The sequence below is a fragment of the Phoxinus phoxinus genome (assembly GCF_949152265.1).
Source record: "Phoxinus phoxinus genome assembly, chromosome: 14".
Classification (NCBI taxonomy): Eukaryota; Metazoa; Chordata; class Actinopteri; order Cypriniformes; family Leuciscidae; genus Phoxinus; species Phoxinus phoxinus.
The window spans coordinates 23,800,862-23,823,956 of record NC_136889.1 but is presented as its reverse complement, the minus strand read 5'-3'; the positions used below and the strand labels follow the sequence as shown (position 1 = coordinate 23,823,956).

At 37.8% G+C, this 23,095-nt stretch overlaps 1 protein-coding gene and 1 long non-coding RNA gene across 3 annotated transcripts in view; both read left to right on the top strand.

The window, feature by feature from the left end:
- Window positions 1-5,174, top strand: part of LOC307010109 (protocadherin-15-like) — a 225,684-nt gene extending 220,510 nt beyond the window's left edge. Inside the window, exons 36-38 of the mRNA XM_079634508.1 lie at window positions 2,481-2,586; window positions 2,787-4,609; window positions 5,051-5,174. Coding sequence (XP_079490634.1) covers window positions 2,481-2,586; window positions 2,787-4,598 — 1,918 coding nt within the window. The 3' untranslated portion in view covers window positions 4,599-4,609; window positions 5,051-5,174. The remainder of the gene's footprint in view (window positions 1-2,480; window positions 2,587-2,786; window positions 4,610-5,050) is intronic.
- A 4,585-nt stretch (window positions 5,175-9,759) lies between these two features.
- The window catches only part of LOC307010063, a 108,717-nt gene continuing 95,381 nt past the window's right edge, over window positions 9,760-23,095 (top strand). The window contains exons 1-3 of one of the 2 annotated variants that reach the window (XR_013800151.1): window positions 9,776-10,071; window positions 11,486-11,523; window positions 14,684-15,811. This is a non-coding gene — a long non-coding RNA (uncharacterized lncRNA). Of the gene's footprint in view, window positions 10,072-11,485; window positions 11,524-14,683; window positions 15,812-23,095 lie in introns of those variants that run through there. The other variant, XR_013800150.1, reaches the window with a different exon arrangement.

Sequence of the window (23,095 nt, the reverse complement as noted above, 5' to 3'; positions counted from 1 at the left end):
ATTTGCACTGAACTATTTCCCATTTCCACGTAGATTATAACCGACATCTGTAGCTTGTCAGATGCAATTAAATGGATGGAAATAAAATGCCCCATCACAATGCGTAATGACGCACAATGGCTGATCTTGTCCGACCATTTCTTTTTTATTTCGGCCACGGTCCGTTGTGAGGCTACAGCATTAACGGCGTCTACAACCTTTTGCCACTCAAGTGCCTTTTTGGCATTAGTAATGCCCACACTGTTCCCTCAAAACAACATTTTCTCCTCTTTTCCACCTCGCCAACGATAACTTCTACTTCACATTGAGTGAAGTTACTTTTTTTTAAATTTCCTCTCTGTGTTTGCCATGATTTCGCAATCGATGAATATTAACTTGTGGGCGTTTCACGGACTATTTATGGGCAACTAGGGGCGTGACATGAAGCCGCAAAAGCTGCGCTACATTTATAATTGATTGTGATTTATTAAGGGAAAACTGCGTAGGATGTGCGTGCGCACGGTTTTATAAATCCGAATATTTCTGTGCGTACGCACGTCCTATGTTTCATCCGTACGCCACTTCTGACGCAAATCCTACGCAAAGTTTTATAAATGAGGCCCCAGATCTTTCCAACAGTGAACTCAGGATACGTCTGAATCGGTGTATAACTAATCAGTAACACTACTTTACAATAAGGTTCTATTTATTACATAAATTGGCCTACATCAAAAGTACAGTTTGCTTACTCAAGCTTAAGCTTTAAAACAAATAAAACCACTTGTTTTTTTTTTTTTTGAAAAGCATATGACTAATTTTATTTTATTTTTTTAGTCCCAGATTAGACCTAGTGGTGCATTCCATGTTTAGTCCTGTTTTGGAAAAGTCTTCCAGGTTTTGTCCTTGTCTGGAACTGTCTAAATTCTAGTGTAGTCATCAACTTGGCACTTTATATTGTTTCAAGGACTAGGCTAGTTGCAATCCAGATCTTCAAAGCCTGATTAATTGAATCGTTCTTTTGGTCTGTAGGCCTATAACAAATGTGATGTCTCACATCTGCTCTAGAAGCTACTTGGGTGCTTACAGAGGCTCACTCTCAGTTAGTACTTTTTTACAGGACAAAGAATTATAATAAATGTATAGCTAAATAAGGAGCCAGGTGCCAACTCCTGTGGCTCCCAAGATGATGATTTTTTTTTTGTTGTTGCAAAAGTTACAATTTTATCTGAGTTAAAAAAAAAAAAAACTACTTATAATATGGACAATGCTACTATTTCTATATAAGTTTGGGAGGCTCAGCCTTCACCTAAACGGAAAAATTGCCTTGCGATCAAGCAAAACCTACGTACCCCCGCTATAAACATTCGCCACCCCAGAAATTATCCCTGACCCTGCTTGCCACCCCGTGATTTTTTTTCTAGATCCGCCCCTGCTCTGGATGTCAAGGTTTTCTTTGTCCTAGTCAATGCCTATGAGAAAGATGGATGGCTTTGATTCCACAGACACCAAGGGACAGAGTGGAAAAGATAAGTGTAGCACTTCTGTCAGACTAAACGGCACCTGCTATCAGAAAGGCCCGTCCTGCTGAAGATCCAGGGATATTTAGCTTAGGAATCTTTAATTGGGGTTTAGCCTTTAATCCCTTGATCAGAGGCTGTTTGTCCTGTGTGGGTGGAGCCGCACATGGACTGATGTTGATTGCAAGTTTAATGAGGCATCTGATTTGCCTTTTCCCGTCTTGAATAAAAAACACTTCAAACCTATTTTCAAAACTGTTGGAGATCTGACCTCCAAATTAATCAGAACTTATATTAGAGCTTTGAATTAAAGGTGTTGTAAGTTTTTTTGTTTGTTTGTTTGTTTGTTTACTTATTGCTTAAAATATATCACTAAATTAGGTGTCAATCACACCTGCCTCTGTCACAGCCATGCACGTGTTGTTATTTTATTTTATTTTATTTAAAAAAACTATTTTTTTGTCTTTTTGGAATTGAATTTAGAATGCCTTTTAAATAACAGGTAAATTCCTTAATTTGAATTGAGGTAACAAACAGGAGGCAGAATTGCTGATTAAAATTTGAATGTAAGGTAGTAAAATAAACATGAATTAAAATTCAATTAAACTTAATAAATTCAATTAAACGTTAGTCAATACAAACTTTTTCAAAATAGAAAAGCAACATTTGTCAAGACAAACTTTGAATGTTGTCTTGACGAAACAATGTTTGTAAAGATTTTTTAAAAAGCATTGAAGTTTATACGTAATTTTGCCCAACACTTTTAGCCAGCTAGGAAACATGTTTAGGTTTGCTGACATCAGGTTGGTTGAGATGTCTTTGGAGAGAAGGGTATAGGAGAGAAGGCATGATGTTAAAGAGATGGGCTAATTCCATCTAGTGGAATTAGCAAAATTGAAATCGCTTACAACACCTTTAATATTGTTCTGGACAGCACAATAATTCAAAGGTCACACGTTGTAACATTTCCATTCCTATATCCAGATATGATCCCTATCCGCCATACGGCAGCCGCAGGAGGCTGATCACACCCATGTATGATGAGTATGGAGAGGCCATCGTGGAGGACGATTACTATGGTGGACCAGAGGTAATCTTACACATTCATTCACAGACAACTTAGGATATGGTGCCGTTATGTTTTCTTTTGTTTTATTACTCATAATCTTGTCATCACCAATAGAAAATCATTTTCATTTCATGCCTTTTTTAAAAACAGGTTTGACAGTTTCATGTAAACTGTAAACTGTGATTAATGAGATTGTTTTAAAGGAATTGATGTCACAACAGGGTCGGGGAAGAGGGCGAGGTGGGCGAGGGAGAGGTCGCGGGCGTGGAAAGCGTGTGGGATTCCAGGATTTCCCACCAGAGGATGAGATTGAACAGGCAGAGTCTGAGGTTCCTGCTGAGGAGCCAGCAGAGTCTGAACCTGAACAATCCAAAGCTGCAAAGAGGCTGAAGTCTGTCATGAAGCTCAGCAAGTTCCTCGCTGCTGGGAAGAAAACTGAACCTACCTCCCCGTGGAAGAAGGCCAGGATCTTCCCAATGATGTTTGGGAAAGGGAAGAAAGACAAAGATTACGCCAAGCTGACATCTGCACGTCGTATCGATAGTCAAGAGAGCTTGACGGGTGGGCAGAGCACCACTTCCATTGATGGCACGTCCAGTGCCAGGAGTCGGCTTGGGAAAGTCCTGAAACGCATTAATCTGGCAAACAAGCTGCAAATTAGAAGGAAATCACAGAGCAGCATCAGTAGAAGCTCTGTGAGTGAGAAAGACGAGTCTGCAACCGAGTCAGAGAGAGAAGAGAAGAAATCTAAAGTGTCCATCAGTGTCAGTGAGCCAGAGGCCAGCGGGAGTGGATCAGAGGCAGAGAGCCGAAAGAAAGGCTCAGACGAGGAGGAATCGTCTGATAGGAGCAGTGTAGTAGGCTCCACTGATGACAAAGATTATCTGAAAGTGGATCTGGACCGAGATGATGCCAATGAGAGCACAGTTGATTCTGAATCAGAGCCAGAAGAACCCGGTGATTCTGATGAGGAGAGTAAATCAAAATCTGGGACTGAAAAGTCAGGAACCGAAAAGGATTCCGAGGCAGAGTCAGCATCTGAGAAAGGATCTGAAACCGAGAAAGGGTCGGGTTCAGAGGAGGAATCCGGCTCGGAGGAAGAGTCAGGGTCTGGAAAGACCTCAGGAACCGAAAAAGAGTCTGGATCTGCGACTGAAAAATCAGGAACCGAGGAAGAGTCCAGCGCTGAGAAGAGTTCTGCCACAGAAAAAGAGTCTGAGGAAGAATCTGAAGAAGAGTCTAAAGGAACAGAAGAGTCAGGATCGGGAACGGAGCCGTCTTCTACTCGCTCATCAATGAAATCATCCCGTACTGAGGATTCCTCAGCACGTTCGAGTGCAGGAACTCGGAGCAGCAGAAGTGGAAGTGTTTCTGGTAGTGCAAGTGGTACTCCGAGTGGCAGTGGATCAGGTGGCAGCTCTAAGGGGTCTTCAGTAAAGTCATCACAAGCATCAGTGTCTGGTGAGGAGAGCAGTGGTGAGATAGGGTCAGCGAGTGGCTCTGAAGAGGCATCCGAGACAGAAATGAGCGGATCTGCTCCATCAGATGCCACTGGATCAGATGCTGTTTCTGTGTCCGACAGTGAGAGAAGCTCTACGAGCTCCAGATCAGCAGCAGGAAGCCAACGCTCTCGCAAGAGCATAATTACCCGATCATCCCAGGACACCATTGATGAGGAGAGTGAGGAGGAGGAAGAGGCTTCTCAAGAAGAAGAGGAGGATGAAACCGCAGATGAGAGCAGAGAATCTGCCAGTGAGATGAGTGAAGGATCAATGTCACGTAGGTCAAGTGTGATCTCAGCGGCAGGAAGTGGAGGCACACCGTACGCCACAGAGAACAGTGTGACAGAGAGTTCAGATGAAGCATTTGGAGGCCTCTCACCCATCACAGAGGTGGATGAGGATGCCATAACTTCCGGCAGTGGCTCAGCATCTGAAAGTGGCTCTATGATTCGCTCAAAGCAATCAGGAACCGAAGGAACCACGGAAGTAACAGATGCAGATTCCGAATCAGGAGATTCCACAGCTTTCTAAAAAGGGGCCAAGTAAGACTTAACTGACTTCTGTCATGGAGTGAAGATATTCCAACTTTTCTCAGTCTTTTCTCTTATTCTGGTGTGCTTTGGAACCATTCCAACTGCATGGAAGTGCTGAAAATGGCATGCCGTTCACGTTTCTGGTGTGCTTCTGAAATTCCTTCTCTTGAGTGAACTTATATTACCATCACTGCTAAACTGTGTTTTCAGAACATTTATTTTAATCCTCTCATGTTTTCTTTTCCCAAAAACCTTATCCCTTTGAGTGCTTTGATATGATATTGATACCATATGTGGGGCAGTCAGTGTGCTTCTCTATTAGGGGTGAACACAAATCGTAACCGTTTGGTTCTGATTGCAATTTTTCACCATTAGTCTCTACCATTCCCACCTGGTGGGTTTCTCTTTGGTAGTTGATTTATGTTAGTAATTCTTCTCTCTAATCTACAGGCTGGCAAAAAAAAGAGGGTCAAACTGGTGTTGGACAGAGAGCACGACACAACTTCAACAGGAGAGGACAGTGGACCGGATGTCACACGCAATCGCATACCCAACGTCAGCAGCCACAGTAACATCAACGGATCAGTATACCTTGCCCAAAACGGTACCATCATCCGAACACGGAGGCCCCCTTACCCCAACAACTTAAAACTGGGCTCACCAACACGATTAGGCAAACAATTTAAAAAACTAGATAAGCTAGGTGTCACACACGAAGAGCATTTACCTTTAAATGGAACAGAAGACAATGGGTCTATTATCGGCACCACCACTGACCATTCCTATGTTACTGATCACAACCTCAACTCCAAAGAGTGTAGTATAATGGGCCTTAACAGCACAGGGCCCAAATCCAACATCGATAAAGCCCGTTTGGAGCAGGATAGGGGGAACTGTGAGCAGGAGTCCTCAGTGGACAACAGGGAAATTAAAGAGTCGGTAGAATCTCCATGTGAGCAAACACTGTCTGATGAAGAGGAACTCTGGATGGGTCCCTGGAACAACTTACACATACCAATGACAAAACTCTGATTTTTAGTTTTGTTAATGCTGGTGGTACTGTTTCTATTTCGTTTTCTTTCTAGTCTTTTCTATATTTTATTTGGGTTCCTTGAAAGATTTTTGTTGTACACACACCAGACACCGACTAAGAAATGTGATTCTCTTATAAGGAATTGTTTTTTCATGCAGTTGACTATATTTCACTTCTTATTGTAGTTTCAGATCAATTGTTGTGGAAGACAGGGCTATTCTGTACAAATTCCTTTGCCTCAAGTCAACTGTTTCCAAAATGTATAACTGTATAATTGAAATTATAAGATATTATCAGATATGATTTTACAAAGACAATACAAAGAATATGTAGCCGATTTAAACAATTTAGAACGCGTGTCAATTACAGCTTTGATTGAAGAGTATTTTTTATTAATGAGTCACGCAACGATTGCTTGAAAATTCCCTAAAAATCAGTATAACCAGTGATGGCTGCTGTACATTCAATTATTCCTCATGTTTTTTAATGGATGTATTTTTTACATTGAGAATATATATGGTTGTAATGGCCCTAATATTTTGAAAAAATTATTTACATAGATCTATAAATGTATACTTAAGTATAATACAGTATATGTATTTTGATAACTTTAACTGTTTTTGTTTTTTTTCATTCTTCTTTTCATCAAAAAAATCAAATTAAGTAATTTATCTTGTTTTTTTCTTCACTTTTGAGTTTTGTTTTTTTTATACTGGTCAGATTGTTTGAAGCTTTGATTTATTATTATCACAAATAAAATTGTGAACATAATCCAAACATGTTTGTCAAAAAAAATTGCTATTCACACAGACATTTTCCAAGTTAATGTTCATGGAATTTAACTACAGTAAATGTCACCGTAAAGTGAGTTTTATATACTCTGTGTGTGTGTGTATATATATATATATATATATATATATATATATATATATATATATATATATATATATATAAATATATATATATTAACCTGCTGTGCTTTACTGGTCAGTATATATATAACAAAGACTTTTTGATATGAGAAATAAGTACACAGAGGCTTTCTCAGATGAATCACTGAGCATCAGTATTTATCCCAACAATCTTTCATCTGTCCATCAAAGGCTGACCGCTCTGTCAGATATGAATATTTATCCATCCACATTATTACAGCTGCCTGGGGAAAAAGAGGAAAGTGTCTCTGAAAATCGAGAGTTCTAGAATGTTCCTTGATGCTTATGACATGATGTGAAGATATCTTTACTACAGTAATAATAACAATTAACTGAACTCATAACTATAATGGTAATTTCTTGTCTTCTAATCTGCCTGGACACGCAATGTTTCAAGAGTGCTTTTATTTAGTTTAAAACTTTCTTTTCATTCTTAAAATGCTGTTACTTTCTGACTGCAGAGTACCGGAAACATCTGTTTGTGATTACTAAGGTTAAACTTCTATATTTGACTTCTTGTTTACCTGCAATCAAGTAAAAAAAAAAAAAAAGCCTGATTGTTTAGTTACAGCTTTTCTAATTTACCTGCCATGTGTCTGCATTTTCCACTATTTTTCATACTTGATTCTTGATTATTTGCATGATGTTGTGTTTATGCATTGTATGTGTTTGTGTAACATCATGCACATATGTGAAGTGATTGACTGTTAACTGCACAGTTTCATGTTCACCAGCAGAGGGAGACACACTATTTACCCATCCACTCTTCTCAGAGCTGTGATGGACATTACCGGTATTTACTTTGCTTCTCAACGCAAATCGCACTGACAAAAAGGACAGAAGTTTAAATTTTATTTTTTGCTTTCTGAAATTAAATCATACTCTGATTAACGTGATGACCTTCATGTTTCTGAGGAGATTCTTAAGGGTGAACTTATATGTATTTAGCATGTTAAAATTCTTAATTCTATCCCAATTTATTGTGCAGAGTCAACATCCTGAAGAACATGTAAAAAATGGGATTCTGTTGGCTGTGTTCATGCTTAGGCTACTTGAACACTCTGCAGTAACTGTATACTGATTGCGGTTTAAAAAGAAATATATATATATATATATATATATATATATATATGAGATACATATATATATATATATGTGAACCAGTAGGCACTATACAAATGATTGATAAAACTAATAGCTATGTTGTTGTCACACAAATGAACAAATATGGCTATTTTGCATTTTCCATTCCTTATTGGGGAAAAAATGCTTTAAAAACAACTTTAGGCAGTCTGATCAAATACCAGGCCAATGAAGATGTTATAAATCTCATCTGTTCATCGCACTGAAAAAGGAAGGTCATGACCGCAACATTTATCCAATTTTGATGTGGTGTATGTTATTGTATTCAAAGTCATACATCCTGTTCTCCTTTAAATAATTACGTTTTTTAAATGTGTCTTCAGTGTTGCTGAATAATTATAGTCACGCATAGAGGAATACGAAGGCCCACCTGTCCCCTTATTTTCCTTCCTGCACATGTGCTGCAGTGAGCTGTGTTTGACTCAAATGGGCTCTGACTGTGAGCTGCCTCCTCTCCTCTGGCTCTGGCTGCTGTTGATGCTTTAGCGTGTGTGTGGGCAGATGCAGGTTGTAAGCATGCATGAGGAGGGAGAGTGTGTGCACATGTGTGACTGGATTGTGTTTGGCACGCAGGAAGTTCAACGTCACATAAAAAAGAGGCTGAAGATCACCTCCTAGTGTTAGCACAGATTTATGTTTGGAATAGCATACTAAAACACTACCTCTGGAGAGTGTACTGTGCATACAGTAGTATGCAAGATTTCTGTAATACCTCCTAGATGATATAGACTACTACATTTTACAAAATGTGCAACATAGCCTATACTAATATCCTACTCTTTACTATTTCTGCAGTATTCTGTGCACAATATTGTGTATGGGTTCTCCGGATGATGAAGTAGCCTACTACATTTGATAATATGAAACTCCATGGACCGTATCCCACAATCCAGTGCACTAGAAACTTGACTTCCCATTTCCAGTGTGATGAACTAGACTAAACGTTTGTAATTTCTATTCAATATTTTATGTAGCTGACATACAGCATTTTTTTACACAAAATTGAATGCAATAATGCAAATAATAATAATAATAATTGATTCTGTATCCCACAATGCAATGTGACTTCAACTTCCATTTGCGGCATGGCGAATGAGCCAGAATTGTGTCTCTGCACGGACAACAGTGCATGTGCAATTGGTTTGTGCATTAGAAGACAACGGGTCCACTAGTGCATGATAATTTCAGTTTAAGTCTGCAAGACTATCCCCAGCTTTCACAGACAAGGTTTAAGTCTGCATATAAACATGCATAAGAAAATGCATGTCTGAGCTGTATCAACTGAGAACAACTTGTACTCACATATCTTATAATATATGAGTAGGCTACCATTGTTTTGTCTCAAGATGTTTTTTTTTCTCCTCTCTTTTTTTAAGCCATGTTTATTAAAGCTACTTAAATGTCCTTTGAACTAAGGCCTAATCCTGGCTTAATCTAAGCCCTGTCTTTGAAACCGGGCCCGAGTGTTGCGTTTGGGACAAAGCTTTTCTTAACTAATTATTTTATTACTTTGGATGTCAAAAATCCTTTTTGCACAAAATTCTGATCAAAATGCAAAATTACTTGGTAACCCTGATTTAAACAAGCCATGTGATGAGATCAGACTAATAGGCTATTACTAATGTGAGATCATCTGACAATGAATGACAAAGTTTGAATCACCGCATAATCTAGGCTACACACACACACACACGCACGCACGCACGCACGCACGCACACACACACACACACACACACACACACACACACACACACACACACACACACACACACACACACACACACGTTAGTGATATATTAGTGTGTAAAACAAAACCAAACAGATTGTGCAGTGATTTAAACATCAAATCTAGTAGGCCTATGCTAAATTTGTATTGTTATTTGGAAAGTAGTTAAATATTTCTAAAATATTCTAGGAAAGGCTTCTGTTTTATACTAACGTTTTTGTTCAAATTTTAAATAATGAGTCAATACATCATCAATCCTTCTTCCAAAACGTGTTTTTAGCCGTGGTAAGCTTTTTTTGCAGGAAATTGCGTACATGGGTCACTGGCACGTGTGCTCGTCATATCCGTAAAGAGATCCGGCTACTATGGTTGTGGATGGAAGTATGTTGCCTACGTTAGTTGTCAACGAGCGAGAAAGGTCAGGATAATCTCGAAACTCCGGGAAATCACTCGTTTAAAAATAAACGTCGAACAGAAGAAAGTCTGTTGGCAAAATAGAACGCGACAGAGCTCGTAATAAAACTAGAAACAACGTTGGCTTGGCTTTTTGGAGATGGCGAGCGAGCACTGGGGGATTTGAATGTTGTAACGTTACGTTACAAGCGACGCGGAGATGGTGTTTTTATTGCTCAACAGGTGAGTAAGTATATTAACGTTATTGAATAGATAAATCGCCATAGCTCTCTAACAGTTTATTGTACATTATTTATGTTGAGTCTTTCATTGTGGTTATTGCTGTGCTGGAATTTATTTTCGTGGAAGTAACGTTAATTATACCGCCTCTATTAATGAGTAAAGCTACAGTAACGTCTGCTAGTCCGCTAGAGCTCATATTCATCTAAACTGGTTATGTTTTATGAGCAGTCATCCGCACAGTCACGAAGAGCTGATCGAAGCACAGCCAGAACAGTCTTCCGCAAAATCCATTCAGTCTTTTAAACCGCTGGAGGGGCAAAGGTTACAGTTTACCTTTAATATTTTAATGGTAAAACTAATTTATACATTTATGCTGCATTTAATAACTTAAGTAGTCCATTCCCATCATTGTCTCTCCCCCCGCAGTATACCTTGATGTCTAGATCAAAACATTCCAATAAAACATATTTTCTGTGTGACTAACACATAGAGCCGCTCGCAGGCTCATGTGATAATAGGGCTTCCAGGAAGCGCGCGTGTTTTCAGCCAGCGCTATGTGTGAGGTTTGCGATCAGGTGCTGTAGTTCAAGTCTGAAGAGGCTGTTATCTCTCTCTCCTCTCAGATGAGCCTCTATTGCATGTTTCAGAGCTGCTATTACAGCTCTGGGTTATGATTCTAATTACCCAGATTATATAATTAGCTAGTCAATGTCTGCATCCTGCAGGGGTGAAGTGCGCACGCATGCGTTTATGAAAGAGCTTGAGGTTGCTTTAGGAGGAATGATCATCTTTTTAGTAAGGCCTGTGACAGACAGACAGGCTGAACTGCTGCTTGTGAGGTGGTTGGGGGGTAATTGTGTGGTTTCGATGCTGCAAACTAATTTTCACAAGAGAAAACCACACTGTTGAAAAGAAGCGACTGTTCGAGCGTCAGACTGAAACTCTGTAGCCCCGGGACAGACAGGAGCTGTCAGCATGATTCTCCTGTGTCCTGCTTTTATTCATGTGTCAAGCAGTTCTCTTTTCAGACGGTGAGGTTACAGACCTTTCTGCAATAAATATGAAATAGATTTTTTATTTAAATATAAATTTTTTAGATAATTTGCAAAAAATTACGAGCAAATAATAAGATTGTTTTAATTGCGACGTTTATCTCACAATTCTGACTTTTTCCCTCAATTTTATATCCCACAATTTAGACTTTCCTCATAATTGCCAGTTATAAACTCACAGCTTTCCTATAAATCTCGTAATTGTGAGAAAATAATGATGGCTGAAATTCGATTTGGAATATCATCACAGTTGATGGACCCCATTGACTTGCATAATGCAATGCATAGTATGTTTTTTTCCTACTGAAGTCAACTGTCTGGTTACCAACATTCTTTAAAATATGTTATTTTGTGTTCAACAGAAGAAAGAAACTCTTGCAGGTTTGGAACAACATGAGGGGTGAGTAAATTACAATTTTCTTTTTTTGGGTGAACTATACTTTAAGGTGACCAGATTTCTGCAACGGAAATGGGGAAATTTACTAGTTCAGTGGTCAAAATATAATTTAAATCTTCGCCTACATGTTATTATCTATGCAGAAAGAGGGACAAAACATTTTTGTACTTTTTTTGTTGAATTGGTTTTTAATTGTTGTAGGTTCCATATTCAACTAGTTTGTTTTCTACAGATAGCCTAACATTTTCTCACAAAGGACAAATTCATTTTCACAATCTCTGAGAATATATAGTAGGCCTATAATTAAATTAAAATGTTATTTTATGTTTGTGCTTTTAGAAATGGATATTTATTATCCCTTATTATTATTATTATTATTATTATTATTATTATTTTTAGGCTCATCTTGAGAACAAGTATGTGGTTTCTGCACATGCACTTGTTGCAAGTGTTGTTGTTTTCATACCTTATGTGCTTTTACCCACAAACTTTCGGGAATGTATATTGTATGCAAAACACTCCCACATCCTGCAGGCCCTGTTAGGCTATAATAAAGCACACACAAACACTAACTCTTTTGATTTAACATGAATAGTTATGTGACTACCTTAAAACCAATAAATGTGTCTCATTTAATAATTGATTGATAATACTGATTTTTTTTTAATAAAGGATTTTAATGATGGAATAGCTTGACTTTTTAATTCACAACTGCCAAGTGCATAGATTTTCTAGCACAGTGGTTCCCAACCTTTTTTTGTCTGAGACCCCCTTTCTCCCAAGAAAATATTTTAGGGCCCCCTTTCACATTTAATGATATTATCGCTCTTGTAAGCTTGCAGCAAGGATGACAAAATATGTTGTTTTCAAACAAACGGTATGTTTACTATAACCAGATATGTTTATGCACAAATAACCTATAATATTGAAAATACAATAACAAAAACATCAGTAAGACCCTTTGTAATTTAAAAACGTAAGCCTAGGAGTAGCCTATAAACAAATGCAATAACAAAAATATTCACACTGGTGTGAAGGTAAAGAAAAGAAAGAATAAAGGCTTTTACTAAATGACTGCTGTCTGGGACCTCAATATGTTATTGGCAAGGCTTTATCAATTTGAGGCTTTATTTTTGACGCTTTTGGCGCTATAGCGAGCGATAAACTTGCATTTATTAACAGAATAATTCTTTCGGAAGAACATTGTAGCCGGAACTACTTCTCTCTGTGTACATCTATGACGAGTCACGCAGGCACTGGGCTACTCCACAGCGGCAGCGATCCGAACCAGCGTAAAATAGTCCCAATGTAAACACTTATTATTGGTGGACCATAGTGGCTCAGGATAAGTCAAAAACACGGATTGGAAAATGGATTCATGAACTCGCTCATTATATACATTTAAATTTTGAACAGAAAAAACTTAAGGACTTTTATTTAATGCTCATTGCTCAAAACTTTTCAAAATATGACGCGACCCCCCCACAGAGCTCGCTGAGGCCCCCTATTGGGCCGTGACCCCCCTGTTGGGAACCAATGTTCTAGCACATTTGACTTACACATACATACTACTAGGATAAAGTGATGAGGTGTGTGTGTGTGTGTATATATATATATATATATATATATATTCTAGGTGACAAGAACACTTGTCCTTAGGCTAGACCGTCCCATTTAAAGATACAATATGTACTTTTTTTTGCCGCTAGGGGTCGCTAACCTCTTACAATAACAAAGGTGTAGGTTAATGACGCAAAAAAAACAGACGACAGGTGAACAGGGATTACGGGACGATCAATTAGTTAAAATTGGAATTTCTATGAAATCAAAAATCTTTGGGAACTTTTGGGATATTGTAAGTACACAACTGCAGGAAATATATCACACTGTGCAAGTGATTTTTGGATATTTTATTACAAAATTCTTACATATTGTACCTTTAACACTGCTCGGTCCGACCTTCACAGCCTTTGAAGGATGCAGCCTCTAAATTGGGATACAACTTTTGTGTTACATCATCGTCCCATTTTGTTATGGACATTGATTGTTACTTGCTCCACTGGTGCTGGCTCTGCACACTAAAAACTGGGACTGTCCCCGAAAAATGAGGACGTCTGGTCACCATACCACGCTTACCATTCTCTGTGACACCAAATCAGGATGGTATCATAGTCATAGTATTTTGAATTCAGCCAATGACCATTTCCAAACTGGTTTTTCCAAACTGGTTTCCCCAAACACTCCCGTCTGCCTTTGGTCACACAACAAGCTCACGCCATTGGTTGAGGCAGCTGTTAATTAAATAGTCCAGTAATTTGATTGGCCCGAGCGGCTGCTATTTCGTACATTACCGAACTGGAACATCACTGTTTTTATCACCCCACTTTTCTGTGTTGTTCACTCACTTTATAAACACACAACACTTGTTCCCGTTTTGGGCTCTGGTTTGAAATAATTAATTGGCAGAGCAAAAATTGCACAATATCTGCTCATCTGAAATGTAAGTGATATATTGCGTACACATAGGGGCCTACCGTTTATATTCAAATATTAAATTACCATGGTATAGCAGCCCATATTATCGTGTCTGAAAAGTAGGCATAATTGCTGGCATATTTAATATTTCCATATGCATATAGCTATTAGCTACCATGTTATTCCAGTGTGTACTTCAAAAATACCATGCTGTTATGCCTTTATAACAATATCAAACCATGATATTGCCCATATGAGAAGAACATTGTGTACTTTTGTGTTATAGCTGTCATTTATTTGCTATGGAGTGACATTTGGGTAACTGGTAACTTTATTCCCCATAACAACTGTATTTTAGGTTCAAATTTACTGAATGCGTGTAGTAGCCTATATTTTCTGAAGCCAATGACAATTTATTTTTTATTTTGAATTATAAAAAAATGTTTGCAGTTCACTTGAGTAGTTCTTTGCTGCGACATATTTTTAAGAGTACACATTTCATGCAGAATGAGCACATGACAAAAATAAAATATATGGTTAGGCTACATATTAAATAGTTCTAAATTAGATGTCACTGCCATCATTTACAGATCATTTGTACTTTCCATTAATTCTAATTTGCTGTATATTGAACATTTGTAAGTTGTATTCTCTTAACACCGTTTCTCTCGTCTGGTGTCATTTGCAGAAAGAGATTGTGGCTGCTCTGTTTGTTAGGAAGGACATTATCTGAAAATGAGTTTAATGAGGGAACAGCGTAATGCCACACATGACTGATCTACTGCCCCCTGCTGACCAGCCACTGCCCCAACCAACCATAAACACTGCTCTCAGTACCAGCTCTAAACGTTTTCCTTTTGTCTCTAATCTTAGACCCATCAATCATTGCAGACATGGTTTTCAGCAGGAGAAAGCGCGTATAACTTAAATGCTCGATGTCTGGCCGTTCAGTAGCAGTCTAAAACAGTAATTTCTGAAGACTTCATGTTTGTTTTGACATTTGTGTACCTCTAATGTCCTCTGGGTTTATTTTTGGGCACCATTTGATGTTTTTTATTTTTCAAGGCAATTTAAAAAAACCATTTTTGGCAGCCTTAAGTATATATTGTTGGTTTTGGGCACTTATAATTTCTGTCTTGTACATGGTTATTTTTGAGATGTACTAGTGCCCAAATTACATTTAAACTGACAGACAATCTCACTCGCAGACACTCGCAGAAAGACACGCAATAATGTGCAGGAGCTATTCGTGGTTGCATCCCACCCGAAATGTTTTATTATTTCTGAAATGCTGGGTGTGTTGAAAAATAGATAGTTCACAGTCTAGCACTTTTAATGAGTATGTGCTGCGCTCTCGGGTTTCTGTCGTGTGTATTTGTGTACGAACGGCTCTCAGCTATACCGCAAAACTATGAGACGACACTGTCTGTCCCGCTTTGATGCTTTCATGCTGCATTTGACTGCTCTTCCAGGCTGCTATGACCTGGATTGAAATATTGCAGACACTTGTTCTGTGTTTTCCTCCCCAGCAGGCACGCTCGGTCATTCCTGTTATGCAGTGCATTTTGAACTACAACTTTTAAAAGAATGTACATGCTTTGATGTGACTTTGAAGACGTATTGCTATAAAAAGACATATGATACTTTTTAGATAGATTAATTTACACAGTGTCAACAGGATAATAATAAAGAGCTAAAAGTTAGTCATTGTTCAGTGAGTAATATATATATTTTTGATTTTTGATTTTTGATTTTTATATATATGTGTGTGTGTGTGAATTTATTTAATTATTAAACTTTAAGAAACCTGCTCTTTTCATTGTATTATAATTTAATTATTTTGAATTTATTTTAAATAAATTCTTTATTTAAATTATTTAATTTTTCAGTGGGAACAGGATGACAAAGTGCTGAGTTAAATGTAAACACTGCTTTATTTTGTCTTTTGCATGTGAGTGTACAGGAGTTTGCCATAGCACTCAAGATATACTGTATGTGCACAAAAGCGTTTGTCTCAAACACAAAATTGATTTCTAAGTGATCAAATTTGGTATTTACAATCAATCAGTTTGATATTAGTCATTATTAGGGCTGGGTATCGATTCAGATGTTCCAAATTGATTCGATTTCAATTCGCAAACTCTAGATTCGATTCCTGATTCGACTCAATGAATATAGATTTAATACAAATTCTATATTTATAAAAAAGAATGGTGAACATGTTATTGCATAAGTTGCATAAGTTATTGCATGTATGCATACGTTTACAAGTGGTTAATAAAAAGAAATTAAGAGCCACAAACCTGTATTTTAAACTCTTTTTTTTTTTTTTTTAAAGGTACGCTTGGGTACATTAAAACCCAACTTCAATGAATAGACAGGATGAATAGATGAATATACAATGAATAGACAGGATGAATAGATGAATATACAATGAATAGACAGGATTTTGATGCATGATGAAAAATTTATGCTGAAAATTGACAAGTCAGAACAGTGGCATGCCATGATCAATCAGGATCAGGTTATTTTATGTTTAAGAGAAAACTAACATAAAATCTCACAGTATTATTAGCTGTAAGATGGAGGCTGCAAGGCTATGAACTGTAGGAAAACTGATACTGGCTTTTGGGTGATAAATAAATATGGGAAAAAAAAACAATCTGTGGCCTTTGAGAATCGATTTTTGAATCGACCACAGTTTTCAAAAATGATTAATCGAAAATTAGATTTTTTTTTTGCCGAGCCCTAGTCATTATATTGACACTCAGCTGATCTACTGTACGTCTAGATATAGGAATATGACACCTATCACAGCAACCATACAGTATAAGCTCCTTCAGTATTATCAACCTGTTTCTCCAGAGCTAATTACTCTCCTCCATCCCCAGCTCCTCTCATCCATTCAGGATTTGGCATTCTGATTCCCCTCTGAATCAGACCAAATTCTCCAAATATGTTGTACATTAAAATATTGACATTAATGAAATCTGCAATAGATTCATGTTGGTTCTATTCTGTTTACTCTAAGGGGGGTTACCCTGCTCTTCATGCTAGGCTGCATGGATGCACAGGGAGTTCTTGTCCAGAACAGAACCATACCGCCAATCCAAACTGTATGCTAATCGTCAATCTTCTTTAACGATAGTGGTCCTGACTGAGCTATAAACAGAAATGCAAGGGGGTAAAAATAAATGACTTCTTTCTCAAAACTGAATTTTGATTTCTAAGTGAATGAATTATGTTTTTTTTTTTTTCACACATGATTGTTGGGTGTAGGTAATGAGTGTGGCATTTAAATGCCAGTGTTTCTCAAATGAAACACAAGACCTGTTAGGCTTGAGTGACGTCTAATGTAGGGAACTGTTTAGCATTTTGCAAAAAGTGTATTTTACAGTTGCACACTGTAAGCAGATAATGTTCTTGGAGTTTTGCAGACTTGGTCTGAAGATATATGGACATGAATGAATGGTTTCCCTGAGTGGGCCTTAAGTACCACTTCTAGTGTGTAAGGAATTAAAAAAAAAAACAGTAAGAACTACATGTAGGCTATATTATGGGGACATGAAAATGTACTGCATAACAAGAGGGACCGACTGATTTTGGGTCCTGGGTGCCCCAGTGTTTAATGTCAGCATTGCATGTGTGTGTCTGGACAGAGTGTGGCAGCGGCTGGCGTCTGTGGCACGGTCCACGATGGTGTGTGTGCAAGTGCTATTTCAGGTCGGTGTGTGTCTGTCTCTCATAAAGCCAGACGGGTTCTGTTGCTGCTCACTTTACACTCTCTGTGTGTGAGTTTGCACATTGACTCGACTGCTCTGATGTGGTTTGATGCTTGTGTGGTCCCGAGACGAGAGAAAGGAGAGCGAGCGTGAGGGAGGGTCACACTCAGCACTTATAGTATTACACATTATTAAAAGTCAAACTCAGAGGAGAGTTTAAAGAAAGAGCGTCTGACTTTGACGCTACTGTTCTCTCAATCTACTGTTATTCCGGTAGAGAGAAAAATGAGGGAATGATTTCCAGACTCACATTTTCCAAACAGCTACAACGCTGCTGCTATTTCAGCAGATGCCAAGTGCTAGAGAAAGACCAGAGATGGAGTTGTAGAGAAGAAAGAAGGCAGGGAAACCACAGATCAGCACAAACGCACGTCTCGAGTCTCTTTTGCTTTGCTTCTCTGCCGAAGGTTGGAGGAATAGTTCAACCTTCTGATAAATGACTACTGTCATTTATTCACCCATGTGTCATTTCAACCTATATTACTTTATTCATTTAAAAGAACACAAAGGAGTTTACTTGTATGCATGTCTAATGATTAATTGCTTTGTCTTAGCTTTTACTTGTTGTGTTCAGGAGCCCGTCCATTTTACGTCTTTCAAAACACATTTAGCCTAAATAATAATCCATCCTGTAGATGCTACAAACAGTTAACACTTCAAGAAATGTCATAATTTAATGTATTTTACAAAAAAATCATAGCTGTAATGATCTCATTATCCAGGAAGTGACATATTTTTTGGAGGGCAAAATGCAATAAAAGTTGTCTAAAGTCTTCTGAGGCCACACAGTATTTTTTTGTTTTACTATATTTATAAAAATTCTCTATAGTACTCAATTTAAAATCTCATTTAAACTGTTTTGTGACTACACATTGTGAATGCACATACTCACCAGCCATATTATTAGCTACTTCTTGCTACTGTAGTATTGGGTTGGACCCCCTTTTACCTTTAGAACTGCCTTAATTCTTTTTTTTTTTTTTTTTTTTTTCCATATTGATGATCGCATTATGCAGTTGCTGCAGATTTGTTGGCTGCACATTCATGATGTGAATCTTTCATTCCACCACATCCCAATGGTGCTCTATTGGATTGAGATATGGCGACTGTGGATACCATTTGATTTGAGTATAGTGAACTCATTGGCTAACCAGCTGAGATGATTTGAGTTGTGTGACTGACATGCAGTGTTATCCGGTTGGAAGTAGCCAGAAAATGTGGTCATAAAGGGATGGACATCATGCTCAGCAACGATACTCAAGTTGGCTGTGGTGTTTAAACAATACTCAATCAGTACTAAGAGGCCCAAAGTGTGCCAAGAAAATATAGGCTATATCACACATTACACCACTAGCAGCCTGAACCATTGATATAAGGCAGGATTGAGCCATGCTTTCATGTTGTTTATGCTAAATTCTTATCCTACGATCTGAATGTCGCAGCGGAAATTGAGACTCATGAGACCTTTTTTTCCAATCTTCTATTGTCCGATTTTGGCGAGCCTGTGCAAATTGTAGCCTCAGTTTCCTGTTCTTAACTGACAGAAGTAGCACCTAGTGTGTTCTTCTGCTGCTGTGGTCCATCTGCTTCAAGGTTCAACATGTGCGTTCAGAGATGCTCTTCTGCAGACCTTGTTTGTAACAAGTGCTTATTTGAGTTACTGTTGCCTTTCTATCAACTCGAACAGGTTTGGCCATTCTCCTCTGACTTCTAGATGTTCTCTTTTTCTGATCATTCTCTGTAAACCCTAGAGATGGCTGTTTGTGGAAATACCAGTAGATCAGCAGTTTCTGAAATGCTCTGACCAGCCAGTTTAGCACCAATAACCATGCCATGTTCAGTCACTTAAATCACCTTTCTTCCCTTATTATGATCCTCAGTTTGGTCTTCAGCAGATCATCTTGAGCTACACTTCTAAATGTTCCTGCCATGTGATTGGCTGGTTAGAAGTTTGCGTTGACAAGCAGTTGACCAGGGTATACCTAATAATGTGGCCGGTGGTGAGTGTAAAACATCGATGAGATCTCATGCATGAGATTTAGGATAGGTTTTACAACTTTATTTAGCTATGTGTTTTGGCTGTTCATTTACACAACAATGTTTTGGGGCCCTGAAAACATGTTTAAAATAACTTTCGTTTCAAAGAGCAAGGTTTTGAAAACGATTCCTTTATCGTCACAAAAACGTGAATTTGTGAAAATGGTGACGTCATGCGGATAAGACATGTTCGTTCATGCATGCGTATTATGTGTTTGCAAGGTGTTTCTAGACATCATCACCACCTAAAAGTGACATCACCAACTACTGTCCTGGACTGCGTTTCCCAAAAGCACTGTAAGCCCAAATTGATCTTTGAACAATTGCCACCAATGGTCCCTACGATCAACTTAGGCTCACGAATCACGATGCTTTTGTGAAACAGTTTTGTTTTCCCTAAACAAATGTTGTTTTTGTTTTTTTTAAATGTCACCATGTGGAGTTTCTTTCAGTTTAAATAGCCTAACGATGTATTCATTGGTCTCCGCTTTTACTTGTGTTCAGGAGCCTGTCCATTTTCTGTAACATCTTTCTAAAGACATTTAGCATTATCCAAACTGGTTTCAAGCTATTTCATGCACTCCTGTAGACGCTATAAACTAGCAGCCCTTCAAGTAAAGTCATAATTTGCTGTATTTACGAGACCCAATAAGTATCAAAATGTCAACAAGAAATCCATTTTATAGTTTTGTTCGAACCTCATTATGGTTTGATTTCTATTCAGGCCGTCTCTGTTTAAAACATTTTCCAGCACTGACTCACAGTTACTGTGTAACTTTGATGTGATGTTTTGGAGTGAACAAACCTCCTCCTTCAGATATGATGTCTAAGCATATATTTGTCAGAGGGTAAGTGGTTTGCACTTTGTTAACCAGTGTTGGCCAATAATGCATGTTGTGTGGGATAAACTTGTTTTTCTCTGAGTGAACGTTTAATTGCAGTGGAGGAAGCCCACACAGTAAGAGCGGCAGATATAACTGCTGCATTTACACAAACCTGCCATTTTAATGCAATGTGTGCTTGCTGTTCTATTACACATCATTGATTTGATGCTTCTGGAGACTGTCAAGTCAAAATAAACTGACATGTGATTTCACACTCCGTTATTTACATATGTTTTATATATGTAAATGAATGTATTTAGCAGTTAATATGCACAAGAGGTTTCAGGAGACATAGATGTAGTAGATTCAGTGTGCGCGTGTGGGTTTTTGTTTGCACTGTGAGGTAATGAACAGATGAATAATGAAACGCTCCACCTGCTGCTGTTTACTGAAGGTTGAGTCGTTGACGTGTTTAATTAGTCTCAAGTGGATGATGATTATTGTGAACAGTGTAATGACATGCTAAATATGACAAACATTAAAAACCCTCATTAGTTGAGGGAGAAGAACAGATATGATGGCGGCCTGTCATTCTGTTCTTTCATTTGCATACATTTAAATAGCCTTCAGCAATATTTATGGCATAAAAACAGTGGATAACGTCATCTTGTGCCGCCCACTTAATTTAGCAAACCGTTTTTTTTTTGTCACATAATAACCTTATATTTAGAAAGGACCTATCATATACAGCTGCCTGTGATTGAGGTGTTTTTTGCCCGTTGAAGTAAAATTTCTACGTACCAGTCCAGAAGACAAACTAATTTGGTTCTAAACTGCATATACTGCATTTTACATGTTGGTGATTTTATAGTACATATAATTTATCTGGCTAAAGATTAGCAATCAATTACACTTCTTTTTTTTTGTGTTGTTCTTAATATCCTTTATCCTTGCCTGGGAAATTGTAAGTAAAAGTAACAGTTTATCCCTCTCGTCCCCAATGATTCCTTAAAGTCAGGTCGTTAAATCATTAGTAGTTCTGTCTTTCTGACCCATTAAAATGAGAAGCTGGGATGATCAAGTGGTGTAAAAAGCTCTGCTTAAGAGGTTTTACCAATACCAACCCAACAACAGATTTAAGTACATTATTAGAACAACACCTGTAAACATCATGTACTGCCTCTGTTGGGCCACTAGAGGGGGGAAAGGGCCTTCAGTGCCGACGGGCACTGTTTACCAAACATTTAATACCATGATGGCAAAATTACAGTATTCTGCTGCCAGTGGGGTGTGTGTGTGTTTCAGGTATACCCTATGGGGACAAAATATCCCCACAAAGATGGCAATAAAATCCTTGTCCTTGTGGAAAAATGTTTTGGTCCCCATGAGGAAAACCGCTTATAAATCATACTAAGTGATGTTTTTAGAAAAAAAAAAAAAAAATGTGATGGTTAGGTTTAGGGGATAGAATATCTTATGGAATGTCCCCATAAAACCCCATAAAAAAGTGACAAAAAGCTGACAAAATCTCCCTTTAGGCATGAGTAGGTTTAGGGGTAGGGTTAGTTTAAGGGGATAGAATATACAGTTTGGACAGTATAAAAAACATTACGTCTATGGGATGTACCCGTTTAGATCGCTACGTTTGTGTGTAAAGAATTTTAGAACCGAAATGCATTTGTGCTTCAGAAGATCCCAAACTGCTTTGGGAAATAATGGTTAAGATGCAAAAACATGCAATTTTACCAGCATGTGTGCTCTGCCATGCTGCCTGATATTTTGAAATTACAAATTGGATTGCAAATTGAGCTTGGATCATCATAGAATATCATAATGTTATTCATTATAATCTTTAAAATAAGTTATTTCTAGAGGATGCTGTGAAGCTGTAAAGGAGACGCATGTGAGGAGAAAAATACAGTATGTTATGCAGGAGATAAATTGAGATGGCAAAGTCTTCTCTTTGATGTACACTACTGTTCAAAAGGGTCGGTAAAAAGTATCTTATGCTCACCAAGGCTACATTTATTTGGTCAAAAAGTAAAACCAGAAGTGTTGTGAAATATGGCTTGGCTACAAAAACAACTCTTTTATTTGAATACATTTAAAAATCAATTTATTTCTGTGATGGCAAAGCTGAATTTTCAGCATCATTACTGCAGTCTTCAGTGTCACATGATCCTTCAGAAATCATTCTAATATTCTGATTTGGTGCTCAAGAAACATTTATTATTATCATTCATTGTTGAATACGGTTTAATCCTCCTCAATATTTTTGTGATTTTCAATATCCTTGATCATTTGTTGAATGGAAAGTTTAAAAGAACAGCATTTATTTGAAATATAAATATTTTGTAAAATTATAAATGTCTTTATTGTCCCTTTTGATCATTATGTGTCCTTGTTGAGTGAATGTATTAACTTTTATTTTTTTATATAAATCTTACTATATGGATG